The 22,044-nt window shown below is 31.4% G+C and overlaps 1 protein-coding gene across 2 annotated transcripts in view; it reads left to right on the forward strand.

Annotated features, from left to right (window-relative positions):
- SAMSN1 (SAM domain, SH3 domain and nuclear localization signals 1) overlaps nucleotides 1-22,044 on the forward strand; it is a 42,619-nt gene that overhangs the window by 180 nt on the left and 20,395 nt on the right. The window contains exons 2-3 of one of the 2 annotated variants that reach the window (XM_011374265.1): nucleotides 16,930-17,001; nucleotides 19,793-19,942. In XM_011374265.1, the coding sequence (XP_011372567.1) occupies nucleotides 16,930-17,001; nucleotides 19,793-19,942 (222 nt within the window). The remainder of the gene's footprint in view (nucleotides 1-16,929; nucleotides 17,002-19,792; nucleotides 19,943-22,044) is intronic. The other variant, XM_023519990.1, reaches the window with a different exon arrangement.

Raw genomic sequence — 22,044 nt, forward strand, 5'->3', positions numbered from 1 at the left:
GTAGGCAACAAAACTAAACCATTTAATAGAATGCATGCACACATTGTTCTTATCTGTCAGTCATAAATAAATTCAATCAGAGGGTTGAATGCCTCATGGCAGGTATGAAAAAAATTAAATTACAGATTAGTTGCTAAATAATACCAGTTATTATCTTTGTAATTTTATCTTATAGTGCATATTTGATCATTTACATCTGTAACTGAACTTTGAGCTCAGATTATCAACTTCATGAAATCAATTTGATGGTCTCTGTTTGAAAGGTTGATATTATAAAATCTTCTTGCACATTTTGAATGACCATAAAGTTATCAATATCTATTTAACAATCTACTGAATGCAATTTATCTCTTAAGTGCTCAGCTCTTCACAATGCACTTAATTATGAGAAGGTTGTAAAGTAGATATTTTCCTTATATGTTTTTTCATTTTTTATATGGCAGAATAAAAAATACGGTATTTTTTCATTCTAGTTTTCTCTTGAACTAACACCATTACTAAGGAGAAGATTGGTTCGTGTTTTGAAAAGCATCAAAATCACGTAACTTAGTAGATTTGTCAAATTGATTCTATTTGGAATGTTATTCTAGTCTTCGTCTAGACAATAATTGCTACTTAAAAAAATAAGGCACAAGCTAACAAACTTTAGATACTGTTTTAGAAGTCTAAATTAGTTATTAATTTATGAAATACTGTTAGAGAGAATTTCTCTAATACTCGTACATTTCTTGAGTTTCTTAGGTAAATAACATTTTTAATCTAAACAATAGCTGACATCAAATATCTTTTTAAAGGACTGACTTAGTATCTATTATGGGTCCTTATTTGCTTAGCATCCATTGTGAGAGAAAAGACTTGAGAATTGATTGTGAATCGATGTGGCATTTGAACAATGGTCAATATTTTAAAACTCTTTTCAAGCTACAGGAAACTTCTCTGAAGGAAACTAAAAATAAATAATTTCCAATCTTTGGAAACTAAGAATAAATTATTTTTAATATTAATTCTTTCTGACACAAAGATCTGCTAAAGGATAGACAAGCATTTTTACAGCTGGATAAATTTTGTTGTGAATAAATTCTCATTTTCTTGAGATGGATAGTTTCATTCCATATAATTTTTATATTAATTTATTTTCCAATTACAGGTGACACACAGTATTATATTAGTTTCAGGTGTACAACATAGTGATTAGACATTTATATACCTTATAAAGTGATCATCCTGATAGGTCTAGTACCCACCTGGCTTTATACAATATCATTGACTATATTCCCTATGCTGTACCTTACATCCCCATAATTATTTTTGTTATTGGCAATTTATATTTCTTAATCCCTTTCATCTTTTACCCATCCCTTCGCTCCCCTCTCATTTGGCAGCCATCAACTTGTTCTCTGTATCTATGAATTTGTTTCTGTTTTGTTTGTTCACTTATTTTGCTTTTTAAATTCCACATATAAGTGAAATCATATGCTATTTGTCTTTCTCTGTCTTATTTCACTTAGCATAATATCTTCTAGATCTATCTATGTTGTTGTAAATGCCAAGATTCATTTTTTTCATGACTGAGAAATATCCATTGTATATATGTACCACATTATTACTTTATCCACTCTATATGAATTTAAAGAAGTATGTAGGTGTACACCTACAAGAGTTTTTCAACATTCCAGGTCAAATAAATCATTTCCTTTAAATACAAAAGTGATATTTTCCCAATTATTATGTCTTTGAAACATTTACTGGGTAATTTTCTTTGTGTATTTTATGGGAAAAGAGCAAAATCCATAAAGGATAGCAGAGGTGGATGTCATGATGATCCCTACAAATAAATAGGTAGTAGAAAGGAGAGTGTCAATCCCTTCATCTGCTGGAAGGAAACGTGGAGCTTGTGTCTAGAAAGACAGAATAGAACCATGAGGAACTCAGTCCGATATATAGGGAATCACTGTCTACGCTGATTAACTACAAATCCGACAATAGTTCACATCTCTTCACTCAGAAACATACACTCCTTGTGTTATATTATTTCAGAATTTCTGAGAGAGACTTCCTTGTGTTTTATTGTAAATTTAAAGTAGGTAATGAGCACCATTAAAAATGATGAAAATATTATTTATTCATCCAGTTCATGTTAACTCACTAATGTTATGTACTTTCATTATTCCCGGAAGCAAGTTTATTAGTGTATACATAAGAAAGTTTGTACATATGTGTATAAGTATAACTAATTCATTTTTAAGTTTCATTTTAAGAAGAATATCAGTACAACAAATGTGTAAGAATCCCTAGAGAGGGCTATCATTATTTAACAGTAGACCTTTTTTCCAGGTCATGGAATATGGTAGAAACTTAGAAAATAGAAAAGGAATAAATGTTACAAATGAAATTCTGAAGCTGAACCATTTGGCTTTTCTTTGGCTAGGATTAATGATCTGTGTTAATAAATTTTTACTAAGGTTTTTCTTTGAGTAAAAGAGATTCAAATACCACTGTTATTATATAGGGAAACATTGTAATAATGGCAGTTCTAGAAATAGCTTTTTTTTTTTTTTTACCACTTTTTAAAACCTAAAGTGCATAGTAAATGAGACACCATTAGTGTCACAGATGCTAATTTTCACTAGCAATGACTGAAGTGGCATTCTTTCCCATTTGCATTTGATCCTAGCAATGATGAGAGGTGATGAGTTGATTATGAGCTGTTTTCACTGCACTGCCCGCTGTGCAAATTTATGCTCCTAGACAAGAATGACACATAGTTGTGGCATTAAAGAGCTTTTTTTCTTTGTTTTTCCTATCAAGACTGTTAAGATACATTTTAACTCTTATCTAACCAACTGTAAGAAAAAAAGAAGTGTTTACATGCACTGGTACTTACTTTAGGCCAGGCATTTGTATATTAATTTTTATATTAATTTATTTTGAAATTATGAAAAAACTTTTCCCCACTTTACAGGAAAGAAAACAGTCCTGTAGATGTGAAATATTTTACCTAAGTTATCACAGCTATTAAAAAAAACAATTTGGGATTATATGGGACAGTGTTTTTTCTAAACATGTGGGTTTCCACCCTACTACTTCTTTTAGCTTCTTCATCTGTGGTATAATTTTCTGACTTCAATTGATATGAATTTAGTTGAATGTTTTGGCTTTTCAGACAAAGTGATATCAAATAAAATATGTAATATACATTGTAGGTAATATTTTAAATTCACTTTTCCTATTTAAAAAGTAGTGGGTGTAAATAAACGTTTATTTTTACTTTTGATTATCACCCTCCTCTGCATCCAGAAAATGCTCTCAAGAAGTTATCTTCATTTATGTATTTAGTTAGTATTTATTCTATATTTGCTTCCCAAATATTTCAAGTACATTATAATGCAAACCTAAAACTAAGTAAAACAAGTCAGGAGAAAACAAAGTACAAACCATGATAAAAAGTGTCATAGGAACATTCAGGTTGAGTAGAATATGGATATAAGAACTTGCTCCTCAGTGTGGTCCTACAGACTAGCAGCAGAGGCATCCCAAGAGTTTTTTTAGAAATCAGACTATAAAAATATACCTAGGAGTTCGGTGAGCACTTTAAAGTGTGGAAATAATGTCCATATTGATGGTTCTCAATCTAGGTTACACATGTGAATCACTGAAGGGCTTTAAAGAATATTTATGATTGGGTTCCATCTTCAAATATTCTGATTTATCTCATACAGGATATGTCTGACCATCAAGAACTTTTATGTTTGACCTAATATGGACATACAGGATATGTCTGACCATCAAGAACTTTTAAAGTTTCCCAATCTGGAGCCATTTTTTTTTTCCTAATAATCTTTCCAAAAGATTTAGAAGTTAATTCATTAACCCATTCATTTATCCATTCATTCTTTAAAGTAACTATCTGAGTGCCTACTATGGACAATAGAGACTACATGCTGGGAATATAGTGGTGAAAAAAACAAAGATCCCTGCCCTGATAGGATTTACACTTACTAGGAATGACAGACAATAAACAAGATAAATATGTTAAATATATAGCAAGCTAGGTATTGATAAGTGCTAAGAAGGAAAATATAGACATGAGATATAAGGAACCAGAGAATGAGACATATGAAAAAGGACCTGAAGTAAATGGAAGAGCTGTATTCCAGGTAGAGGGAAGAGCAATCCCAGAAGTCTTGGTGTGTGTGTCCCTGGTGTGTACAAGAAACAATGAAGCAGAGTACGCAAGGGGAGGAGCAGTCACACAGAGCCAGGTCATGGAAGGCCTTCCAGGTCATTATAAGGATTTTAGTTAATATTGACAGATTTTTTGAAGAAAAGAGAAGGATCTGGCTTACATTTTAGTAGGTTTATTCTGTCTTTGGTATTTCGAATACACTGAAGGAAGTGAGGGAGGAAGCAGGGAGATGAGACCCATTAGGATGTTATTATAGAAACTAGGAAGGAGATGATGGTGGATATTGAGAGATGTTGGATTTGAGATCTATTTGTACTTATTGTACGCATTTGCATATGTATAAGAAACTTACTTTATGTGCTTGAAAGATGATAAACAGTTCTGTTCCTGCTTCTAGCTGTCCTTATGCCAAGGGGAAATACCCTTATCCTCTGCTCAAGGCTACCAGAAATTCACCCCCCAAATGATGCACCACTTCCTAATGGTTTCTGCTTGTTTCCTCAAAATACATTTTTAAATTGGATTTAATTTTCATTTCTAGGTCACCTCAAATCAGAAGAGATGAACTAATAATAATTTTCTCATTTCACCATGTTTATTTTAAAGAGTTAAATAATTTTAGTTTTAAAAACTCCTCTCCAAAAAAAGCACTAATTCATTTTAGCTTTTCTATAGTACAGTATATAAAACTGTAATCAGTTTTTTGTTTGTTCTGTTTTGTTTTGATTGTGTAAGCAAGTAGCAAAAGGTTTGGGGCCAAATAGATTGGTTATACTTGAAAAACAAACAAACAATAAACAGTGCCCAGACATACCCAGAAGGTTCAGGAGACAAATTACTGAGAGAAATGATCAAAGTGTAGACTCCCCATTGGAAATTTGGATATTATATTCTAGAGGAAGAGTATAAAATCTGGATTTGTTAAAAAGCAATTTAATGAGACACTTATTTACTCTTTTCTTGCCTTGCTTTAGAGATAAAGGGCATCATTATCCCTGCAGATTGTATGTGTGTGTGTGTGTGTGTGTGTGTGTGTGTGTGTGTGTGTTTTAATAGAATTAAATCCATACTCTACATATCTAGGTTTCCAAATTTAGCATTACCAAACTAATCCATTTCTCTTCCTTTCTAGTGTTAAGGATTTAGACGAACTTTTAGAAACCAGACATTTGTAATCAGCTTCTAAGTAGAGAACAAAAATATCTTCCATTAAGAATTGATTAATAAAAATAGAAGAGGGTTTTAAGCTGTCTCTGGTGGTAGATAAAGTGATTCTTTGATAGATAGAGCCATTTGTCCACACAGCTGGCCATATCCTCTTTCTCTCCTCACACAAAGAGCTTTGGAATTTTCCACCTAGTCTGTACTAGATTTCTAGGGCTTCCATAACAGAATACCACAGCCAGAGTGGCTTACAGAACAGAAATTTTTTTCTCACAGTTCTGGAGGTTGGAAGTCCAAGATCAAGGTGCTGGCAGGGTTGGTTTCCTCTGAGGGCCATAAGGGAAAGATCTGTTCCAGGCTGGCAGATGGCCACCATTTGTTGCCTTTTCACATGGCTTTCCCTCTGTGCATGAAAACCCCTGATGCCTTTCTTTATATACTCAGATCTCATCTTTGAGTTGAGTGGTTCTAGCCACTCTCATGCTTTTCTCTCTGTGCTTCCCCTAGTCTAGAATGTCTTTGCCCATTTTTTCCAACACATAAACATATATATGTACATACATACATACATACATACATATATATCTTTTAATACCTCACTGAACTCTCATTCCCTCAAGAAAACCTCCACCAGTTAGCACAAGGTGGTGCATAGGATGGTGTTCGTGCATAGGATGGTGTTCTGACATAGCAATAGGGAACATGAACGAAAGTCTTATAGACGCAGGTTTGAGGTCCTATTTTGATGTGTCATAACTGCAGGAAGTTGAACATTTTATTAAATCTCTTTTGAGCTTTTATGTGCTTATTCTGAAGGGGATGTGTTAAAACATGTCACATAGGCTTGATGTGAGAATTAAGTTAATTACACATGTAAATATCCTAGCACATAGTACATGTTTGATTAGTAATCTCTCCCTCCTTTCTATTTTGATAACACTTGTTCCACACTTCTGTTGTTTCTCTTACCATAATTTATCCCAATATGTCTTTCCAACTAGAGTCACCATCAAGAACAGGGGGTGTATATTACTCATATTTATATCCCTGCAATTTTTGTTGGGAAATAAGGGGGACTGAACTTCATCTGACTTTCAGACTCCAGGTGCTTTCTATTACACCTTAGTTACCATCAAAAACATTTGTAACATGGAACATAGTTGTGATTTCTCAATATATGTACAATAAATGTGGAATGACTAATGGATAATATTAGTCATCTAAAAAACCTACTTCAAGACACAGTTTTAAAATGGGTCACTGATGAAGATCTGAGCAACACCCACATAAAACAAAGTAACCATTCTTAGAATCAAAACGAAACGAAAGAAAAAAAATAATCAAAGTTGTAATGTAATCTGTCGGAGGGGCGGTGGGGAGAAGCATCTGTGAATGGTGTTGCTTTTCAGGGAGCCTAAAAAGGAGTGGGAGAGTAGAAATTTGCCACTGTGTCTGCAGAATAATCCAGATGAGCCAAAGCAAATATTCCATTTGGCTCAGATGTGCTCATTTAGGTAAAATATGTATTTTGAGTTATTATAACTTCACGTCTATAGCCCTTAGTATCACCTAATCCACTTTACTGTGACTCTACTATGCTAAACAAACTCCCAACAATGATTTTGTGTCCCATGACGTATTTCTTCCAGAGGAGACAATTCTTTGATCAGTCAACAAGAATATATATTCTTCTTGGCAGTTGAATGTCTCATACCTAATCAATACTTGGTATTGCAATTTCTGTTATCTTATCAGTTATTTTACAAGTCAGTCTCACCTAAGGTTGTTTATTTCTGCAAGCTTGAAAAATAAAGTTCCTATACTTGTCAAAAAGAGGGCCTGATATTGGACATAAAGACCTGGCCCAGGAAGTGATTTTCTAGAAAGACTGGCTGGAATTGCCAACTGGCTCTGCCTTTTCTCTGTATACATAAAATAAAGACAACTAAATTATAAACTTTCTTTTCTATGTTTTTCATAATTTTAATAATTTAAATTCTCGGAATAAGATTCAAGGCAGATTTGTCTTGTATCAAATGCTATTTAATAATTCGTAGTGAGATGACAGTCTGGATATTTGGTTAAATTTTTTTCTGAACATTTTACATGGTAATAACTACACAACTTTGATTTTTTTTTTAAATAAGTAAAAGTAATAAATAAGTCAGTATTTAAATTTTGTAATGCTTATGGTATAAATTCTTTATACTGTTAGTTTTAATAGTTTTAGCCATCATCTTTTTTGAATTAGGCCATCTACAAATTTCAGATTACTTTAAGATTATGAATATTTTACTATAATTGTTTATCAACTTTAAAGCAGCAATTACCAATGAAACAAATGTGTATAATGTTAAAAATAAAATTCCTTCAAATATAAGTGCTGTACAGTTATCAAACATTATATAATTGATTTAGGAATTATCATAAACTGGTTTATTTCTACCATGACTATTACATTTCAACACCACTATTAACCCTTCGATAGACTAAAATTTCATATAGCCAAATCCAATTTAATTGAAAGGAAAATAAGTGTAATAGACAATGAGGAAGTTAGAGAACCCAAAAGTCTCTTCCAAATATCCTAGCATAAACTTACTACAAATTTTTTCCACCTGTCCTTTCCCTGTTTGGGATTACATACCATATATTTATCCCACATAAACATGTCTGTTCTTACTAAGAAAAAAACGTTTAAATTCCTAAGCATAGTGGCAGTGAGTACTGCCTGAGATGGGAATGTTTATAAGCTTTATGATATTAACTGCGGCATTCAACCTCAGGTGGCATAAAGCATGCAAAAAAGAACTTTCTGTCAGTTTTATTATTTCTAAAAAGGTTCCCCTTGAAGCAGAAGAGTGACCTTGCTCTGCTGAGCTGACATATGCCACTGGATTAATGGTCGAGCTCTGCTGGAAGGAAGCTCACAGAAACATTACAACTCCAGAAGCTGGGCTGGCGGTGACCATTAATCAGTGGGACCAAAATCATGCATCAAACACACTCATTTAAAAGTAGTAAAAATGACTTAAAAAAAAACTTTTTGAGAATTAGCTTATTGTTTGTCACCACTTTTGTTCAAGGAGATTACTGCATGACTAAATATCCCTTGGGAGACTTTTAGAAAGGTTAATATGTATCCAGAGGCCAAGTGAGCGTGGAGGACATTTAAGACTAATGGAGGTAACTAACCAAGAGTTTTTGTTCCAGAGAATTTGATGGGAAAGTTTATTAAATGAATTATATTTTTCATACTTAATTTTTACTTCTTTATTTAACCATGATGTTAAAGCAGTGAGTACTATGACTGTTTGCCTCTTCGTAATGCGGCAAAATTATTTTAACTTGATTTAATGGTATAAACATTTGACTGGTAAACTTATTAGGAAATTTTTCAGGAACCTAAAGTTTGAGTCAACACAATCAATTATTAAATATTTTAAAATTATTTTAATGAACTTAAATATACTGTACATTCTTCCACCATGTGTTAAGTAATGAAAATTTTTCAAGACTTTTTCTCTTTCTGATTACTGAAAAGGAAAAAAGGCCTAAGTCTAAGATCCTGAAAAAAAATGTTCAGTTTAATACAGCCGATAGTAAGTTCTTCTTGCTTTTTAGAAACCTCTTTTATGTTATATTGAATAGACATTCTCTTTTATATTTTTAATAGCTTGTCTTATAGATTGATTATATTATATACATAAAACATATGATATGATTTCATTATTAGGTAGAACAAAGAGTAGAATCAGGCCCTTATTAAGAAAGTCAGAATATTTGATATGTAAGAGTATGGTCAATGTAGTATGGCCTGTTAAGATTAGTATTTCAAAGTTATTCTTCTGAATAACTGTTGTCTTTTTTACCATGATATTCATATTATCTTCTTTTGTTACCATATCCTATACAGGAGAATTCTGTATGCAGAATTATTTGTTTTTGAAGTTTAGCCGTAGGATGAAAATATTTGATGATAATCTGACTACATTAAAAATCATTTAATATTTGGTTATAAGTAGAATAATATGCATATAAGAAAGAGTTAATTTCTAAATGTATGAGAAGATAATACATATTTCCTATAACTAGAAATGTAAGTCATACATTTTTGGCACCAAATTCTATCAAGGTACCTAGAAAACAGAATTAGTAATGGAAATTTGGTCAGGGAAATATCTTAAAATAGAGATGGTAAATGCAAGGAATACGTTACCTGTAATTTCTCGTTCCTCTCCCCACTATCTTCCCTAAAACACACACTATTTTCTGTAACCATGGTGGACATGGTTAACCACGACCTCTTTAACTCTAAGCTTGAAAGTGGCTTCAGAACTCTTTTCAACACAGCCCTCTACGAAGGCTTTCAAAAACTATCCATGCTGGTGCAAGAATTGAAAACTTCTTGCCAACTTTGGTTTTGAGAGATAGACCATCCAGACAATGAAAAATGCTAGTGAAATATTCTTGTACCAAGTACACAACAGTTTTCCAGTGCCCAAAATGATTACGTTCACTGTAGACAATCTTTCTTTCTCTTCCTTGAAGAGTTTAAGAGATAATTATATTAGACACATTTTTTTGTGCGTGTAGTCTAGTACTCCCTTTATCATACAGTCTGTGGTTCATCGCCTTTTTATTATTTTACCATCATTTTAGCAATCACCATCTTTGAATATGGTGATTTCTAAAGAATTCCTCAGTCAATTACTACACAATCTCTTAGAGTAAATAATTTTTGAAGATGGTTAAGCAGATTCAAATTGTATTGATTTCAACTAATTTTACTTCCAAAATTTATGATCATTTAATGAACCTTTCTATAGATTTACTATAAATTATGTAGGTATAGACATATAAACACAAAATACCTTTCATGTACTAAGTAGTGAGCACAAATTAGTGTTTGTAAATGAGTAAATATATAAATTTCCAAGTTGACGTCTATTGTATATTATTAACTTCATTTTTTGTGTATAAATTTAATCTGCTTTTTAAACTAAATTTATTGAGGATCATACAAATTTAACCAGCTTTTAGGATTGCTTCTATATTTTTATACCACTCATTTGAATATGGCTCTGTTTAGCTCTTATCGATTTAAGTTATTTGGTTGATGGTACCAATAGAATGTAAATTCTTTGAGGACAGGTTTCTGACTATCATGGTCACATTTTTAAAAGCTTTTAATTTCCTTTACATTCTATAGAGTTTTTTAAAAATCAATGATATCAAGTGACTGAACTTTTGCCACATTATGATTTTTAACCGAAAAAAAGAATATACTACTTTTTTTAAGAACCCCTTGCAGCTGAAAGAAAATATCTTAATTTCTATTAAGCATATAGAAAGTACAGCATGACTTACAGTCTATGGATGTAATGTAAATCATGAGATAGAGCAATAAATCATGCAGAGGTGCAATTGACAATTTTAAATATTTGAGTCTGGTTTACCCATAAAACTTGTTTTTGTTACATTAAATGGGCTGATATGAATAACCACTTTTATAGGTTATGGATCATTCTTCATTGATTTTGATTTTTTGTTGTTGTTGTTCTAGTTTCTTTCCTTTGCGGCAGTTTCAATTTGCAGAAAACGTCTCTGGTAGCACTTCGATGTCTGAAAGTAAAGCTTTAGCATGGAAATTTTGACATAACTTTAAAGCACTATGGTGGCAATAGAATCTGTACTTCCTTTAGATATTTTTCAGTTGATAGACAAGATACTGAACCAGACAGATCAAGTAAACAAATTTTTGTTCTAAGAATCCAGATGTACATTAAAAATATCTAGAGCATTGATATACATTTGAGCACTGGGTTGCCTTTATCCAAGGTTAAATGCTCATGTAGAAGCCCGTGTTTCACAGCTCTGGTTGTCTTTTAGTCTTCATTCCCCCTGATGCCCCACACAACTGTCTTCCATTGGCACCACATGATAGTGTAATTATTTAACACTGATGCAATCTTAACAGATTATTTTAAGTGAGTTAAATTTGTTTCACACTCTTCAAAACATCTCAGTAGCTGAGTTAATTAGAACAATTAAATCCTCGAATGTCTTTGGATAAAGGCTGACAAGCTTATTGAAATTTAACATACTGTTATTATAGAATATTCATACAACCTTATGGCTGAAACAAAATTCTGATCTTCTACAGCATATTACTAACCAACACGCTATGTGCAATATTGAGATGATGTGAGAACTCATTGGCAGTGTGTAATTTTTAATTTGCCAGTATATTTCAAAATACTGAGAATGTCTGACTCACATATGCAAATTTTTTCTTTGAAATAGACTGAAATTTTTCCATTTGTGCCTTACCCACATGCTGGAGGTAAAATTTTATTTGAAGACCCTCAAAGTTGGTAGGTGGTTAAGAAGTGAAAATAAGAGTCAAGTTCTTTTGATTTTGGTCAAAAGATTAATTTACATTTCCTAAAAATGACTTCCTACTTCTCCTTCATGTTGATAAATTTAGGCTGGTCATTGTTTTAAGAAGTCTATTCAGTTCATTCTTTCTATCAAGCTAAATTTCTACACTTTCCATCCTGCTTAGATAGCAAGTTTCCTTAAAAATAGAAGAATGAACACTTTGTAATGAAATGACAGAGAGAAGAGTACATCAGGGTAGAGAATTGAAAAAAAAAAGGTGTTTTTTTGGTGGGGAGATTAGGGGGGTGAGTTCTGGTTCCTATAACAGTTTCCAATTGAGAAAGTCTAGATGATTTCTAAGAACTCAGCCAGCTTTATATTATGAAATGTCATTCCGTAATAATTCAAATTATTACAAAACTAATGAAAAAATGTGAGTAACAAAATAATAAATGCTCTTCAAGTTTTAATTATACATTGCATTGTGTAGGGACACACACAAACAAATGTGTTCAAACACCCCAACTGACACTTGTCCAGTCTTATTTTTATGAAAACCAAGTAGACTATGTGAAAGAAAGTAATCTACACCATGTAACCTCAGACAGTCTTCAAAAGGTAGCCCAATAACATGCATTTATATCAGAAAGTTAGTTGTACTAAAATAAATACAGAAAGCAACAGTTTATTTTCTCCTTAAATATGTCTGTATTTCTAAACAACTATAACCTACGCAATATTAATGATATTTTTAAAATTTCTTCTTTAGAAACTTATGCTACCATCAAGTCTTTTTTAAAGATTATTTTTTTAAGAGCAGTTTTAGGTTCACAGCAAAATTAAAAGTATAAAGTTTTCCCATATACACCCCAGTCCCTACACATTACTAAATCTGTAAATTCATTTCTTCTTTTTTAACCCAGAATTTTGTTATGGAAATTTTGAAGCATATGTAAAAGTAGAGAGTAGTGCAATCTGCTTCATATATCCATCACCCAATTAATCATAAAATTATGGCTAGTCATGTTTCCTCTTTATGCCCACATACTTGCTACCCTTCACTAAATTATTTTGAATTACAAATAAAAAAATAACTGTATTTTTTAATATCAGCAAATAGCTAGATATTTAAAAAATTTCCTTAGTTGTCTCCTGGATGTTTTTGCTCCAGTGGTTTATTTGATCTATATCTAAACAAGATCATGGATTATATTTGGTGGATAAAAGTCTTAAAGATTATTAATCTATACTTCCCTGTCCCCTTTTTTTTTATTGATTACTTTAAAAACTCAGGTTATTTGTCCTATAGATTTTCTGATTGTCTAGATTTTTGATGGACTGCATCTTCTTGGTGTCATTGAACATGCTCCTCTGTCTCTGTATTTAATTTGATAGTGAGATACAAAATTTTGATGTACCCGATTTTTTTAAAGAATATTTCATTGGCAGTATTAGGTACTTCCATCATGAAGTATATATTCTAGTTCTTTTTGTGATTTTAGTAGCCATTGATAATCATTTCCTAGATTCATTATGCCATTAAGGGTTTACAAAATGGTAATTTTGCAATTACATCATTATTAATTGATTAGCTAGTCTATACATAAATATATATGTATGAGAGAGATTTTTCTTCATTAAGTATGTAGTTACTCTGAAATATATTTCATACAAGGACAGATTAAATATTTCTTTCCCTTTACTTGACAGTTCTAATAATATCACTGTAACATTTCCAAAGGTAACTACTGAATTTTCTTTTAACATCATTATGAATTCATGAATTTTGATATATTAGATATATTTTAATATAGTTCAGTTATTCTTCTTATTGATACCAAAATTATCTCATATTTGGGCATACTCTACTCCAGTTAGAATATTTTTAATATGGCCCATGTATTGTTTTGACATGGTCCCAGTAGACTTTGATAGCTTACTTGCTTTATGATGTGACAAGATGATAATTTTGAGAATTCTGAAACTCCTGACTCCAAATATCATTGACATCATTACTTATTTTCATTGTCCCTCAACATACATATTTATATATGCCAATATTATTAATAACAATCTGATTACTGAAAACAGATTAAAATTTAATTTGGCATTGTTTTTTGTCCTTTGGAAAATCACATTACTGTTGTTTAAAGTCACTTAGGATAATTACTCTCTTGAAGCCACCACTTCAATATGGAATTAAGTTTGGTTCATTTTTATCTGGAATATTTAGGAATTGTTTTTATTTCTATTTAACATGTTTATAAATATGTAAAATACAATACTTGAAACAGTTACATAGTTTTAAAATTAAATCTACAAAACAAGGTATATTCAGAGAAGTCTATTTTCTTTCCCCTCTCTTTTACTTTGTTTATTTTGCCCAATTTCTCTAAGGAGGAAAGTATATATTTGCCAGTATTAAAACACACTTGTATTTCCACCCTTAGAAAAATGGCAGCCTACTATGTACATTTTTCTCCACTTGGCTTTTTTCACTTACACTGTATCCTGATCATTCCATAGAAGTATAAACAGATGTATTTCAATTTCTTAGAGCAGCACATATTTTCATTGTTTTATGATATATTATTCAATCAGTCCCGTCTTAATAAACTGATGTTTACAGCTTTTTGATAATATAAAAGTTTTATAATGAATGTGGATATTTAAGTCAATTTATATCCATGTGTATCTCTGTTATAGATGTCTAGAAATATAATTGCTGGATCAAAGGGCAAACATAAAGGTAATCTTTCTAGTTGCCAAATTACCCTCCACAGGTGTTGTGCCATTTTACAAACACTTATCTAATCAGACAACAAAAGACTATATATAGATTTACATAGCATCTAGTTAAAGACTAAATATGATCTAATGTCAACAGAAACAAAGAATTATCTACAATATGAATTGCATTTTTATTTGTTACTCTTCCATTGATAGCTATTTATTTATATAATAGTTCTGTCTCAATGAGACAGATAGTATTTGGTAAATCTAACTATTACAATTATGCAATGCAAAATCATCAGTATTCAAATACATTCTCATTTATAAAATACTATTATCTGTAAAGTCACTTGCTTCCACATGATTCACCTTTTCATTAGAAACTTAACAGGAGTAGAAATTATAAATTTATTCATTGTCCATATCTCATAGTAGATATTAATCCTTTTTCATCACAAGCCATAACCTATATATAGAGAAACTATCGCAGAAAGTTACTTACTTCTAGACTAGCAAATAATGAAAATTTTAAAATGTTCATTTAAAAATGTAGAGTAGATTCTTAAATTTAAAAATATTCATTTAAAAGTGTGGAGTAGCTTCTTAAGAGTGTCTGAGCATGGGTAGACCTCTGGCTTAAACCTGTTGAGTGATTCATAATGAGATGACTGACAAAACCAAAGTAATAGTCCTAAAGCTTTCTTGAACCATCACTCCGAAATCTGCCTCTTTTTATTGATATAATGAGGGGAAATTGATTTTAAAAGGTGAAGACTACTGATTACTTAATAGTAGAAGATAGTGTAGAGAAATGCTGAAGTGAGCCTATTCTGTGCCCTCCTGGGCAACACGACTCATTATCCAGTGGTGGAAATCATGCTGTAACCCTCATTAATATTTAATAAGCAGGACACAGGCTGGATATAGGTTACAAAATTGCCCTAGGCAATTTTGAATGTTTCAAATATATAAAAGAGTAACGGATTTCCCTGTATTCAGATAGTTTATAAGCAGGACAACAATATATTCAATTCCCTTTTGTGATCTCTGGGCAGTGATGGCCTGGTGGAAATGCCTGGTAGGCAAGATGAGGTGATTAATGCTTTGAGAAGTTATCCTAGGTTAGTAAACTCAGCATGAGGAGATTGTATTTTTGAGGGTGGTTCTCAATTTCAGCTCTTTTCTTTTTCTCCCTTTGCCACAAGCTGAAGGGCTTGTTCAGTAGGGGTGGCAAGTCAGCAAAAGGCGTTAATTGTGTCTAACACAGCCATTATCCTTGGGGTAATATTCAGTATCACACTGTCTATCAAGCTAACCCCTTGTCACATGTCAGGATCTTTTTATTTCAGCTCATTTAAAAGGGAAAAAAGGAGTTTTAAAAATAGCTGGTGGGGAGAGGTGAGTTTAACAGTGCTTGTAAGGACTTGAAGAGGGTTATGACTTCTAAAAGGACAACACAAAGTTTTATAGATTACTGACTCTCGTTATTAACTCTTCTGATTACCAGGATATTTTTTAGTACTACCAGCTTATTTTGAAAATACAAGCTTGAAAAAGATAAAGTTCTTAAGAAAGAACATATTTTGGGATTTATGGTACCTAAAGGACATAATATCAGATATCCACCTTCCTAAACGATGTATAAAATTAAATAGTGAAGAAATATCGATTTTTTGACTCAATGACTCTAAATGTTTTTGAAAATGAATTTAAGAGAATCATTTACTTTACAGCATATCAGGAATTGTTTGTAATTACCTGCCTAGAATAAGTTGCATAAGAATAAAAATTTAGCTTTGTAGGACAAAATGTAACCAAGGGAACAAGTCTTCTATTAAGATATTAAGCTTTTTCTCAAAACCAGTGCATGAAATTGACCCAGAGGTCTCACTGTAATTTCATGTTAAATGTGGGAAAATTCAGTTTTACTCCACACCTTAGACTGTGCATGCCCAAATGTTGTTTTCAACTTATTAGTAGGTCTATGTATGTGTATGCCTTCTCTTCCTGACATCAAGTAGAAAATTTCAAATTATCAAGAGTTAGCGGTGGAAATGCATTTGTGTTCGTTTTTTTTTTGACAGATATGATCTTTATGAGGCATAATGTTGGATCTTCTCAGATGATGGTTTTTGTCGTTATTAGCTGGTTGTAGGGTTAGTAATGTATGCCATTCTTAAGAGCAAAAGTAACACTATAAAATAAAAATTTAATAGATTTTCTCCAAGGTATTTAACAATATAACATAAAACATATGAAGACATTTTATCAACTATAAACATTACAATGTTGATAATAGTTATGCCTTCAGTGCCTTTATCTATTCCAGAGACAATTTTTTTGATCCTGCATTTGCAAGACTGATGTTTACTGAACCATAATCTAATATATTTTGTACTCTTATCAGTGAAAGTCACAAATCCTAAATTTCCTTTCCTTTTCCTTTCTTTCTTATATTATAGCGCAGCAGCAGCTTTGGCAATTTTGATCGTTTTCGGAATAATTCCATACCAAAACCAGATGACTCAACTGAGGTTAGTATTTATTATGTTTTTATGAATAATATGGAAACACATTGTGAAAAATTATAAAGCCAGTATCACTTTTGCAAAGTTTTTATGAATAATATGGAAACACATTGTGAAAAATTAGAAAGCCAGAATCACTTTTGCAAAATACAACAAAAAATGAACTTAAAAATCATAGCCTCGCATATATTTTTGTGATAAATGAACAAACTGTTCTTTAGTACCTAGTACTATACTGGGTATAAAAAGTTATCTAAAAAGCCTAACAGATGTTTGAAAAGGCTGAACATGAACTTAAGAGAGTTACAACTTAATGTAACTCAGATAGTTCCAAATTTTCTGAGCATTTTCACTATAAAACAATCTATATGTTAAATTATCTTTAAGTTATAATTGCTTTAACTTAGAAAATGATTAAATAGCTTAATTGTAAATTTGTTAAGGAAAGCATATGGTTACTCAATTGCACTCTCACACTTTTACCACCTGTACTGAAATGTCTCAGTGGTGATCATTCCCTACACATTTGCAAACCATGCACACTTTAAATATAGCTTAAGAAAAGCTTCCCATGTGTAGCACATGAGATACGTCCACTTTAGAGCAATAGGTTTTAGACTTTATGTATGTCTTAATATTTCATTCTAGTTAGTGTATCTCAATTTTTTATAAACAATTTTTCTCTTTATTGGATCTAATTTCTCAAAATACTCTTCAGATTCCTATATACATCTTTCTATAATATTTTTAATATGCTAATTTCAATAATGGTATTCTAAATAAAAGAAATGAAAATAAAATTACACCTATGATTACTTTAGAACTATCTTCATTAGTACATATATGTGTGTGTATAATACATCCCCTTTTATAGATATATATTATACATACCCCCTTTATCCACCTATACATGTATACACTCACACACACACTTATGGATAAACTTATATGTATCTATATGTTCTATCAACATTTACATAATTGTAAATAATACAATATAATCTATGCATATAAATAGAAGAACCACATAGTTTTCAGTTAGTATGTTGCATAAATCTTTGACTTTCCATAATTATACATAGATGTATTCTATTGTTATTAAATTTATAATTCTAGAGTTAACCTATAAAAGTTTCTCAGGCTCACTGAAGTTCATTGATTAGTAACAGTGGCCTAGTAATTTGTGAAAGTTTAGTGAACCTAATAAAGTAGTTCGCATTTCAGTGATCCAACATTCATTATTTTAATAAATATTTATTGAATATCTATTCTATTACAGGATTTCTGTTAGGTGTTCAGAAAGTACTGTTATAATAACAGATGAAAATCTTTACTTCATGAAGCCTGAAGTCTAGGGAGAGACAGATTAAAACAACTAATTAACTCACTAAATAAATAAATAAATAAAAATTGTGATTCAAACAATGAAAGAAAATAGCATAGAAAAATTTTAAATTAAAAATATGTTGAGATGGTTTTTTTTGAAGCTTCTGTAAAAGTGACAGGAAAATCTGAAATTAAAAATATTTGTAGTACTTTTTTGAACTTTAGACAATGGTAAATTAACACAAGTAATAATAAAATAATGTACTTTATTAATTTTAGTTTGCGATTTTACATGAACATAGAGAAAGTTTAAATAGAGAAAAGAGAAAAGAAAAAAGCTAACTCTAAAATTTTAAAGTCTTTCCAAGTTATATTTTATTCAGGGTTTTTGAATTAAGCAAAGAGTCTTTGCTTTTATAACCTTGAATGTACAAATTAATAAAGTGCAATCAGGGCTTAAATTGGCTGTCCATTCATATTTATCATGGGCAATCTGGAGTGAGATGTGAAGCAAAACATAATATTGATTAATAATGATGTTAACTATGTGGTTAAACTTTCATATTAAAATATTCAAGCTCACTAAAGAGAAGTTTCCTATGATTTTTTTTATACTCAGGGAATGACTGGCTATTTGGAATGGGGGGCAGCACTAAATTAGATAACCTTCAAGGGTCCTTTCTTGAAAAACTGAGATGCTAAGGAAACATAACCCAAATACTTCTTCCAAGAAAAAAAATCACTCCAAAGTTCTACGTGAGAAATATTGCTTATTCAAATATATTGAGGGTCATTTATGTTCCTGGAAGTATTCTAAACACTCAGAATAAATAAAACAAAGTCTTTAATTTCATGAAGCATATGTCATAGTTGGAGATGTAGGCAGTAATCAAACGAACAAACAAATATGTTATCAGGTAATGTTAACTGTTTAGAAAAAGATGAGTAAACATTCAGGGAGTATGGGCAAGGGTGGGCTATTCTAAATAGGGTGACCAATCAGAAAATTTCTTTCCTATTAATTGGCATGTGATTAGAAATGGGAATGAAGGAAGGGATATATTTGTGGATCTCCAGAAGAAGCCAATGGCAAAAGTAAGTACAAACTTTGATGAGAACATAGAGAAACAGCAAGGGGATTAGTATGGCAATACTTAATTACAATTGTTTTTAAATTTTAGCATGTACCAGAATCACTTGAAGAGTTTGTTAAAATGCAAATTGTCCCCAAGTGATGCTGAGGTTGCTGGTCTTTTGGGACCACATTTTGAGAAACACTGCTATGGTGATCAAGGGAAATATGAGAAGTAGCTAAGGGTGAGGTGTGAATATATTTTATTTCACATACAGTCTATATAATGTCTTAGATATTACAAAATATATTAATTACATTATTTTATGTTATGCTAATAGAACAATGTTCAGATTAATGCTTTTTATTATCTTGTCTTCTGTAAATAATTCTAACCAGGTACATGAGGGGGAACCTATAAATGAAAGTAAAGAACAAAATAAAACTGCAAATCATGGAGGAAATTTAGGTAAAAAAATGAGAGCTATTTCCTGGACAATGAAGAAAAGAGTGGGTAAAAAGTACATCAAAGCCCTTTCTGAAGAAAAGGTAGGTGTACTCTGTTAATCACTTGTATTTTTCTATTATCTTTTTCTTAAAATATTTAATATATTCTTCTAGGCATAAAAATACTTGTGCTTTAGGAAGGAGTTCAACATTATTTCTCCCTCAATAATTGTGCCCAGAAGTTGGGTGGAAGAAAGTATTGTTATTCCCATTTTGAAAGAAGAGACTGACATTGAAAAAGATCACACATGTAGTATGTGAAGATCACATGTCATTTATGTTATAGAAAACATCAGTACTTCATTCCTTTTAATTGCCAACTAATATTTTATTTTATAGATGTCACTTTTATTTATCCTTTCATCAGTTGATGGACGCTTGGGTTCTTTCCACTTTTTGGTTGTTATAAACACTGCTGCTATGAATATATTTGTGTTTTTGCATGGAATTATATATTTTTTTATTTCTCTTAGGTATATAGTAACTCCAATATTTTCAGAAACTGACATTATATTCCTTCTAGCAATGCATGAAAGTTCTAATTTCTTTCACGTTTGCCGACATTTGTTATTGTCTGTCTTTTTGATGCTAGCTACCCTAATGGGTGCAAAGTGAAATCTCAATGTAGTTTCAATTTGCACTTCCCGGATGACTTATGATGTTGAGAAACTCTTCATGTTCTTATTATCCATTTGCATATCTTCTTTGGAGAAATGTTTATTCAGACCTTTTGTCCACTTTTTAATTGGGTTATTTTATTGTTGACTTTTAAGCAATTTTAAAACATATTCTGGATACAAGTCCCTTATCGGATATATTATTTGCAATATGATGTGTTTTCTCTCATTCTGTAGATTTTATTTTCATTTTCTTGATGGTTTTGCAACACAAATGTTTATAATTTTAATGTAGTGCAGTTTATCTACTTTTTCTTTTCTCATTTGTGCTTTTAATATTGTATCTAGGAAACCATTGCTTAATGTAAGTTTAAAAATATTTAACCCTATGTTTTCTTCTAAGAGTTTTATAGTTGTAGCTCTTAAATTTTGGAGCATGATTCATTAATTTTTATATATGGTGCGTGGTTGGAAATCATCTTCATTCTTTTGAATGTGGATATCCAGTTGTCCTAATACTGTCTTGAAAAGATAGTCCTTTCTCCATCGCATTGTCTTGGCGCCATTGTTGAAAATCAATTGATCATAAATATATGAATCATAAGTATATGTGTTTATTTTTGGACTCTCAATTCTATTCCATTGATCTATACATCCTATGTCAGTTCTCTTTTGAAACCACTTCAGTAGGACTTCTGTCCCTAGTGCTCCATTAAAACAGTCATCACAATCAGTGTTGACTTCTGTATTGCAAATTCAGTGGCTGACTTTCTATCTTCCTACATTACTTTTAAGCTGCATTCAATACAAGTGATTATTTTATTATATATGAAACAGTATCTTTTCTTGGTTTCTTTAGGCATTCTGGCCTTCCTTCTTTTTCAGTTTCACTTCTTGCTTCTACTTTCTGTCCTATCCCTCCAAATATTGAATCTTCCCGAGGCTTATGGTTGTTCTACTAAATCTACTCTCTTCTACTCTCTCTTATCTAGTCTCATGACTTTGTTTTTCACAATCATATCTCTAGCTATGACCTCTTTACTTATCTGTTATATGTACACAACCAATTGCTTATTTAATGTCATCACTTGAATGTACAATAACTATCTGGAACCCGATATATCCCAAACTGAATTATTCTCTGTGCTATACAAAAAAAAAAAAAAAAATTCTTTCTTGTCCTCTCTCCCAAGTACCAATAGACAACACTGTTATTACTCTAGATGCCAAGAAGGATGGATGGACAGATAAAAGAACAGAAGGAAGAAAGGAAGGAAGGAAAGAAGAGAGGGAGAGAAAGAAAGATAGGGAAGGAGAAAGCTAAGAATTATTCAAAATTTCTTCTTTCTCTCACTTTTCACACCAATTCATCAGCATATCTTCTTAATTCTAACTCTAAAGTATACCTAAACCCCCTGATTTCTCCATGTAAACTATCTGTGCTTTAGACTAAGTAATCAACCTCTCTTGCCTAGTTACTCTAATAACCATCTAATTGATTTCCTTTCTTCCACCTTTCTCCATACT

Source organism: Pteropus vampyrus, unplaced genomic scaffold (assembly GCF_000151845.1).
Source record: "Pteropus vampyrus isolate Shadow unplaced genomic scaffold, Pvam_2.0 Scaffold242, whole genome shotgun sequence".
Classification (NCBI taxonomy): Eukaryota; Metazoa; Chordata; class Mammalia; order Chiroptera; family Pteropodidae; genus Pteropus; species Pteropus vampyrus.